Here is a 9,424-nt window from a genome sequence, read left to right as displayed (position 1 = left end):
AATTTGTCGCTTACTAAGTAAATGAATTCTCTGTGTCCCTCATACACATACACTAACTCATTCCCCACACATGCATACATACAGGTCTCTGGTGGAAAGACAGGGAATGTGCAGTCTGCAATGCACATGAACTTTCTGTTTGGAGGAGAAAAGATTTTTCCAATAGGCACAAAATCCCACCCCCTCAGCACCCCTCCTTCCCCTGTGTCTGACACTGACTTCAAGGGAGGAGTTGAGCCAATTATCTGTGAGTCCTACAGAAGGAAAATCTGCAATTTGCCAGTAGTTGTGAGAGAGAGAGGGAGAAAGGCAGGGAGGGAAGGAAAAAAGACTTAACTGGCAAATGTAAAGAAAAGCCCCTTTTATCCTAGAGAGAGAATATTTTAAAGCAAATCTCAGACCAGAAGAAAAGAAGCCCGTGGGAAGGGATGAGCCAGGCAAGATCTGGGGAAGCATAGGGTCACCAAAGCCAACTTCCATATCGACCCTGATCTTTCTGCAGAGGATCTGAGGCAGCACAGAGGCAGGGTGGGCCAGCTGGATGCACCCACTACCCTGCACGAGTATGTGCTGCTCCTGAAATTCTTTCCTCACAGTAGAGCCTACAAAGTACAACTTGCAAGAAAAGGCAGTGGGAGCGGGAGAGACTCTGCCTCTCCTTTTCTTGAACTGAGCCTGTGAGGAAAAGAGCTCATCTGCCCAAAGGGAAAAACTGCCACCATTCTGAGACTCTTCTTTAGCCTAAGTCGGTTGCCTGATCCAGTACTTACATCCATGGGGGAACGCCCTCTGGAGCCCTGCGGTCCTTCCCAATCCTCCTAAGTTCTTGGGAAATACTGGAGAAGAACTGAGCCCAGAACAAGCAGCGTGGGATCCACAGAACAACAGCCTTTTACAACAGCAGCCACCTCTGATTAAAATTATCAGCTTCATCAGACTGCACCAAGACCCAGGACTGCTCTTCCTGGGAAAGAGAGGTAAGAAATCAGCACGGAGTTTGCAGTGAAAGTAGGAAACAAACATGCCACAGGAATGATTTCTGGTGTGCATGAAAATGACAGGGACACTAGCAGTGAGTAAGAATTGACAGGTCTGTTATGCATGTTACAGTTTGTGTCTGTCTTGTCCTTTTTAGCTGGGTGCAGTGATTAACACTGGGGTGGCAAACAGAGACACAACCAGCATCTGAAGACAGAGGAGTGCAAGGGAGGTAGTTCAGAAGTCTATTCATGAATGGGGAGTTGTAGGGAGAGCATACACCCTGATGGGAGGGTGGAGAACTAAGGTGCAATAGCTCTGGGTAGGGTGAATAAAGAATATCTTCCTTAGGTATCTCCCTACAGGTGCTCAGACTCAAATTTGTCAGTAGCTCACTGGCATTCAGACAAGTGCTCTCCAGAGCATACAAAAGCAGGTTCATTGTCATTCATTCTGATGCCTGCCTATAAAAAGAGAAGTGGTGCTTAGCTGGTAGAGGATAACACAGGGAGTCAAGAGAAATGGAGTTTATTGCTGATTTTTGACTGTGGTTTCAGCTTTCTCTGGGCAAATGAGCTTTTCCCTTCATTTAGTGTTATTTAGAGATAACATTAATTGCCTGTACTTCAATACCATTTTGAAATCCCTGCACTGTACCAATATAAACTTTCTAACATCAAGCCAGTACATAAAGCAGAAGGTACCATCGAGAATTAATCTATGCTTAAGCATTTAATAAACTGGAAGGAAAAGATGTAGATTAAAACCAGCTGGAGGTTGTTTGTATCCTCATTCTCTTCTGATTGATTTTGCTTTACTTAGCACATGAACATGTGGTGTCTCTCCGTTTCCTTTCCACTGTCTTTAATCCTTTTCACTGTATGAGCCCCTGTGCTCCACCCTGCCACTCTTGGGTGTCAAGGCTGGAGTTTCATTCCTTTTCTGAGGAGGAAAGGAGACAGACTGTGTTGAACTAGAGAAAAACTGAATTGAGGGGATAAGAAGAGAAGGCTCAAAACAAAAATGTAAGCTCCCAGTTCAATGGCACACTCTGAGTCAGGTTTGCAGCAGAGGTGATGAGTAGCAACTCCACAAATCGAAATGCCAGAAAGCATATTTTACTTTGAGGGAAATGAAATGCAGTTAAGAAAGCACAGGAGTCATCTTGACAGGTGGAACAAGGACAGTGTAAAGTGATCAGGTTCCTCAGCATGCATGTTCTGTACAGGACATAAAAGGCATTCGTTCAAAATGCGTAACTGCTCTCTCCCAGAGGCTTTTGCACTGAATTGTACAGAACTGCTCTCTAGCAGGTGTAAACCACACAATCCACTTGCCCTCATGCAGCTACACTGGTCCATTACAGCCTGGAGAGCTGCCTCACCTCTAGATATTGGTCCTGGGTGGTAGTTTGTAGCTTTTACAACTCATCTGTTTCCCTGCTCTTCTCTGCCAAATAAATAAGCCTCAGAGGGTGAAAAAAAGCTTTTTTTTTTGTCTGCCCATGGATGCAAAACTGTATTGGAGTGGCTACGGATAGTGTACATGGCAGTGTTTCAGAGACTGAATATGGTATTTCTGCACTACTGGAGATAGGTCCTGTGGTAAATAAAACACAGAATCCAGTTCAAATACCAGCTGTGCTCCTTGCTGTCATTTCTGCCACAGTAATACCAACAGTACCATAATTCTGCATGTGTGTGTCCATCAAAAAAAAAAAAATGCCAGTTGTGTTCTGGCATTTATCTGGCTCTAATATTAGGCTGTCCTGCCCTCTGAATGTAATTCAGAGTATAAGCTACTCCAAGGAGACCATTGCATTTCTTTTGTGCTTTAAGTAGGGCTGAATATGCCATTGTTGTGCTGCAAATTATGGCAATAATAATAAATAGTCATGTTTTGCTGTTTCCTTGGGCTATAGCACAGAGCTTGTAATGATGCTGGATCAGAATTCCAGAGACTACTTTATTTAGCAGTGACTGTATCTTCACTGCTGCTTTGGTGCTGAGCACATGTTAAACAAAGTAAAATATTTTAAGCTCTTCCCTGAGATAATTGTCAGGTACATAAAAGCTTTGGAGATAAAAGTCACTCAAGGGAAAGATAGGAATCCAGATCTGGACCCAGAAATGATCTTTCTGTGTACATAAAGTACTTGCATTGTAATATTAAATAAACAACACCTAAGTTAAATAAATGGCACAGTGGGAACTTGAATATTCTTTAATAAGAACCTAGTAACCAAAATAAACTCAGTCCAAAGTGTGCCTCCTTTGCTGCAACAGTCAGCTTTCCCCACAGAGGGGCTGTATTTTTCTTTCATCACACAGTTCATTTGAACTGGTACACTAAAATAGTCTGAGCAGCACTTTTTCTTTCCTACCAAAGTTTCCTGCATGTGAGTGCTATGTCAAAATGCAGTCTCCAGGGTCTCTAGACTCATTTTAGATGTCATGGGTTGGAAATCTTGTCTAATAGCTATTTAAGATGGCTGTCCTTCATCTTTTCTCCTGCTTATACTTAGCACCTGTGCTTGGCAAAGCCAGTGGCACCCGCAACATCTGTATGTATAAAGACTGGAGCTCCTAAAAAAAATCAGTTTCTGCAGTTCCACCCATTGACAGCCATCCTGCTGCAACAATGATAGTTTGCTTATAGGGAGTTCCCACACTACCAGGCCAAACAGCAGAATTAAAATCTGTTTTCTAAAAGGTTATTGGAGGCACAGATCTTTGAATTTATCACCAGCCAGTGCTGTTTTGTGGCTCACGCTCCCTGCATCAGCAATTAATATTGCATGGGGCCAGTTATTTAAAGTTACTGAGATGTCTAGCTTGCACTGATGTTATGCATGATTCTTGTTTCTGTCTGACTTTTGGCTGATCTCAGAAAATTAGTATTAAGCACAGCTCCTATTTAGGCAACCAAATTAATCAATCTAGGTTCTAATGGCAGCTGCAGTGGCTGTAGTATATTGGGGAATCTGACCTCTGTGTTTATATATCTAAATGAGAACCAAGTTCTACTGAAAAATCTGGTAAAATGTGTAAGTGACACAGATGGTGGGAAGGAACTCGGTGTCTCAGATGAAGAGCAGCTGATAAATTCAGCCCTTAATGTTTAAATGTGACAGCAAATTACAATTCAAAAGCATGTTATTTTCAGTGTAAATGCCTTCATTTTTATACTACTTTAAAAGAAAAGAAAGAACAACAAAAACAATAAAACAAAACCAAAACAAAACAAAAAAACACTCACTGAAAATGAGACTGAAAAGTTTAAGCATTTCCAGTGAAAAAAATCTCTGTATGAACCACTGATTGCTCTGCTGTGCAGGACTATGCTCCAGAGTTCTCTTTGGCAAGTGGGTGGTGAGGAGCTGCCTTATTTTACCCTCCATTTGGTTTGCAATCTTTCCTCCAACTCTGCTATTTCCTCCTTCAGGACCAAGCAATGATGAAGACTATGTCTGGTGGAAACTGCAACCTGAACGTGCCAGCCAAGAACTCATACCGCATGGTGGTGCTGGGAGCCTCCAGGGTGGGGAAAAGCTCCATCGTCTCTCGCTTCCTCAACGGCCGCTTCGAGGATCAGTACACTCCCACCATTGAGGACTTCCATCGCAAGGTCTACAACATACGGGGAGACATGTATCAGCTGGACATCCTGGACACCTCTGGGAATCACCCTTTCCCTGCCATGAGGAGGCTTTCCATCCTAACAGGTGAGAAAGTCACAGGGAAGGTCATAAGGACAGAGGTTAGCTTGAAACGTGTAGCCTGGGGATGACTGGTTTTTGGGACATAGCTAAAGGGACTGCTTGATTTACTGCAAGATGTATTTCTATAGAGTCATATTTCCTGGCTGGCATGGTCCCAGCATTATAAGGAATGCATAAGCCACAGTAGAGAAGTCCAGTGGGTGAAGGTCTAAAATTGAGGTTTTCCCTAATCCATCTACCTTCCCCTCCTGCTTCGTACTTTTACTGATGTCACAAATAAATGGCTGAAATGCAATTCTGTGGGTATAAAGAGCAGCAAAGGGCAAATTAAGCATATTGTTGTAGGACACATACAGTGAAAAATAAATATAAAATGCACAGGAAGGGAATTCTCACCAAGCAAGTCCCAAGGATTTTTTTATTCTGAAAATTTCCAGCCTGATTTCCTTGATTTAATATTCCAGTAGAAGGATAGCTTTACTTTTACCCTTTCTCCTTAATCTGCATCTAATCAAATGTGTTTAAAGACAAAAGAAGGGGAAATGGTGGGACCATTTTGTCTCTTCTCACTGTCAAGCCATTCCTGTTGTGGGCTAAAATATATTTTTTAATTATAAAAGTGACAGTAGATGTATATTCAGCCACAGCTCACAACAAACCTTTCTGGATTCACTATCCACCTTTCTAACTGGCCAGTGAAACATGGCATTCACATCTGACAAGGCTACAATCCATATTCAGTGAGGTCCTAGAACCAGTTTCTGGGATGCAAATGTACGCTTTAGTCCCTGAAAGCTCTCTTAGCATGTTCCACACAAATGTCATTCAACAGGCAATGATTTGCCTTATTTTCTACTTCCTATTCCTATTCCTATTCCTATTCCTATTCCTATTCCTATTCCTATTCCTATTCCTATTCCTATTCCTATTTCTATTTTCTATTCCTTCTACAAGGAATTGTAAGTCAGGAAATGTCAAAAGGAAATGCCAGGGGATGTGTGTCATTTATGTATTAGGGTTTTTTCATGGTCTGCTTCTCTTGAGGAAATACAATGACAGCAGAGTGCACTGAAAAACCTCTCATTCCTGACTTGGGTGTTCAGGAGTGATTAGCTGTAAACCTTCAGTTCAGGTGTACCTTCATGTATTGTGTAATCAAAGGGTTAAGGCTGAGTGGCTACCAGCTCTTCACTCTTTCTGGTGTCAGAAGAGGATGTGTTTTACAGAGAGATACAAATGAAAGGAAATAAAAAGAAGAGCAGTGCAGCAGAGCTAAGATAGAAACATGTCAACAAAAGAGATAAAAGCAGGCAATAACTTGCAAGCCCAGTGCAAACTAGGAATGCAACTGGATATGATTGGAGTAACATCATAGCCAAAAGTCTTTTCCATAGTACTATAGAAAGATGTGGGGAGTTAAATGAGAAGAACTAAAGTACAGCTGAGTGAATAGGTGCCAAAGGACCAAACAAAAAATATGGGGAGGAGATGAAAATAAAAGAATTGCTTTTTAAAAATTTGCTCCTCTGAAACTGGCTGTGACCAACAAGCCTTTACAGTATATATATTTTTTTAATTGCAGGGGATGTTTTCATCCTGGTGTTCAGCCTGGACAATAGAGAATCCTTTGATGAGGTCAAGCGACTCCAAAAACAGATCCTTGAGGTCAAATCCTGCCTGAAGAACAAGACCAAGGAATCAGCTGACCTCCCCATGGTCATCTGTGGCAACAAAAATGACCACAGTGAAATCTTCCGCAAGGTACGCACTGATGAAGGTGAGAATCTTGTCTCCAGTGATGAAAACTGTGCTTACTTCGAAGTGTCGGCCAAGAAGAACACCAATGTGGATGAGATGTTTTATGTCCTCTTCAGCATGGCCAAGCTACCTCATGAGATGAGCCCTTCCCTCCACAGGAAAATCTCCATCCAGTATGGTGACACTTTCCAGCAGAAATCCTTCCGGATGCGCCGAGTCAAGGACATGGATGCCTATGGCATGATCTCTCCCTTTGCCCGCCGGCCAAGTGTCAACAGTGACCTGAAGTACATCAAATCAAAAGTTCTCAGGGAAGGGCAGTCCAGGGAGAGAGAGAAATGCACAGTCCAGTGAAGGAGGCTTGCGCTTCTGTCGGAAGACAACATCCATGTGCAGTGCCTTAAAGAAAAATGGTCTGTGGAAGCAAAGAACAGGCTCATGGGGTTTATTGAGAAAACCCAACATGGAGAAAGGATAACTTCCTGTGGATTCTGCTGAGTCACAAATGTAGATAACATCAACCTTGAAGAGGACTGGGAATAATCATACAGCTGAGATACAAGTGCATTTTTTTGTCTTTGTAATGTAGCTCCTCTTCATTCCCCTTTTTGTTTGAAAAATAGAGTCCTGAGAAGTAAAGACATTTCAACCTTATTGTTACAAAGAAAATAGATCAAAAATGCACAGCATTAACAGTGACCCAGCATGCAGCTCTTGCTAAGAGAGAGGAGATTATATGTGTTTATGTGTGTGTATCTCTGTGTGCCCAAGTGCACGTGTGCATGCATGTGTGGAGCTCTCCTTTTAAAAAGTGGGACTTGCAATTCAAAGAGCAGCAGTCTTAACTGAGCATTCCCAGATTGGGAGTGGACTCTATATATGGATGCATGACTTTCACTCCTTCTGAGGGCACCTGCATTAAGAATTTGGTTTTATGTTTGTTGGAACAGTTACCATTTGACATTGACATGATTGTTCGTTTGTATTATAGGGTTTTTTTTTTGCAATTTGTTGGGTTTTTTTATTGTCTGGGGGTGGGTTTTTAGCAAAATCAGATGGCAAGTGCATTTGATATTAAACAGTGTCTGCTTTCTACCAGTGAAAGGTGGTTTTCATCTGTAACACTTTCTAATACATACATTGACTGAAAGTGAAATTATTCTGCAAAAAGCCAATGCATTTGGCTGCTTTGCAAGCCTGGTGTGATGTTGTTTCTCAAAGCAGCCACACCAATTATGAGTTTCATAATACAAATGCCACTCTTTGCCTTTCTGGCCACTGGACTAATGATTCCTTCCTCTGCCTGTATCAGTTGAGAGTGACCAGGCTTATATGTAGAATCAGACCATTTCAGAGGCAGCATTGGATTCTTTTTCAAAAATAAGAACTGAATGGTTATAGGGCCAGCTCCTGCATATTTCTTCTGCTGACATGCTTCTAGTAATTTTGTTCATGGTTTCCCTCACTGTCCAATAAAGGTTGCCTTGATCATTTGCACTGCAGGAGTCCTTCAGAACAGAAGCTTTGTCCTGGCTGTTCAAACAGGATTGAACTGACTGGTCAGATAAATCTGGGGCTGTCCATTCACTTCTTTCCTTTCTCAGGCTTCCTTATCTTCAGTTCTCTTCAGTTGTTTGATGAGCTCCTGTTCACCCACAAAGTCCGATATATTCTCTTAAGTGTGAGCTTTCCACTCTTGCTGACTGGAATGAGATGTGTGCACACATACCTGTGGGCAAAGCGTGGCCCCGAGACAGTAAACAACAGTAGAATATATATATTATATATACCTCAGAAAGACCTTCAGATATATTGTCCCTCCCTCACCCTCAAGTTCTGCGTTTGGCTACATCTGCCTTGCTGTGTCCTGGGCAGAGCCGTGAGCTAGTTTGTGCTATAATTTGACAGGAAACCAAGAATTATGATTGTCTGTAAAAATTAGCCTCTGGGATTCAAAGTCCCATATTCATTTATCAACTCCACCCTTCATTGGTACTGTATTGGTAAAATACACTGTTCTTTTATTCCTGTTGCCAGGGCAGCACCTTTCTGACCACATCTCCCTCCCTATCTATAAATATGTATATGGTTTATGATTAAACCTGATTTATTTATTAGCTGTGTCCTGGTTTGGTTGTTTGGTTGTTGTTTTTTTTTAATTTCTCCAAGAATAATGAGGAAGGTCCTGTGTTTATGTTGTGCAGGTGAATCTAGGTAGGTGAGTTCTGGATTGAGAGTCCTGATTAGATCTCCAGTAAGTTCTGGAAGAGCCTTTTATGTCCTCCAGATGCCAGGGGCTACACATTTTCCTGTTCAGAACGGAACTGTGTCTATACCCATATCTATCTATCAATCATCTTTTTGACCACTAACTTATATATACAGATATCTGCAGAGGCAGACAGTTACTTTTCCCTAAGCTGCCTCCAAAATGAGAGAACAACAACTCTCTCCTCCCTGCGCAGAGCTGACGTGTTGATCCCTGCTGCAATTTAATGTGGTCTCTGCAGAGACATCACTGTTTATCTCAGCAATCTCTCCAGATCACCATCTGTACCTCCCACTTCTGTGAGTCCTGGTCCCTCTGAGCACATCCTCACCACCCGACAGACTCCCCACCCAAGTGCCTCAAGGACATGGAGTGGGTTTGAAGATGGAGTGAGAAAGGCATATATAATGGATATTGATTGGGTTAAGGGACCCTGGAATACTAAATGAGAACTCCTTGCCCTATGGACCACGTACTGCCTTACTGACCCTGCACCTGCTCTCCCAGGCCTGCAGGATAAAGCTGAACTTTTACAGAGCCTTCAAAATAAAGTCTCTGTCCTTGTCTTATAACACTGACCTTACCATTATTTTCCTTACTTCTCCACACCTCCACAAACACAGTCTTTCCGTCTCCACAAAGACACCAGATTTCCACACCTTTCCATCTTCTCCTTTTCCTGCCTCTTCCACCATGGA

The 9,424-nt window shown here is 42.3% G+C and overlaps 1 protein-coding gene across 1 annotated transcript; it reads left to right on the top strand.

The window, feature by feature from the left end:
• The first annotated feature begins 239 nt into the window (after window positions 1–239).
• On the top strand, window positions 240–8,574 carry RASD2 (RASD family member 2). The gene is made up of 3 exons (XM_036401273.2): window positions 240–977; window positions 4,423–4,702; window positions 6,282–8,574. Exons 2-3 carry the CDS (start codon window positions 4,432–4,434, stop codon window positions 6,809–6,811), a joined length of 801 nt encoding a protein of 266 aa, XP_036257166.1. The 5' UTR covers window positions 240–977; window positions 4,423–4,431; the 3' UTR covers window positions 6,812–8,574.
• Window positions 8,575–9,424: the final 850 nt, after the last annotated feature.

This window comes from Molothrus ater, chromosome 5, assembly GCF_012460135.2.
Source record: "Molothrus ater isolate BHLD 08-10-18 breed brown headed cowbird chromosome 5, BPBGC_Mater_1.1, whole genome shotgun sequence".
In the NCBI taxonomy this organism is placed as follows: Eukaryota; Metazoa; Chordata; class Aves; order Passeriformes; family Icteridae; genus Molothrus; species Molothrus ater.
This window is presented reverse-complemented; position numbering and strand designations above follow the sequence as displayed.

Excerpts from the sequence above, each read along its gene's own strand:
- RASD2 (XM_036401273.2), top strand. The coding sequence starts at position 4,432 with ATGATGAAGACTATGTCTGGTGGAAACTGCAACCTGAACGTGCCAGCC. Across the intron at positions 4,703-6,281 it reads GAGGCTTTCCATCCTAACAG|GGGATGTTTTCATCCTGGTG; the intron begins GTGAGAAAGTCA and ends TTTTAATTGCAG.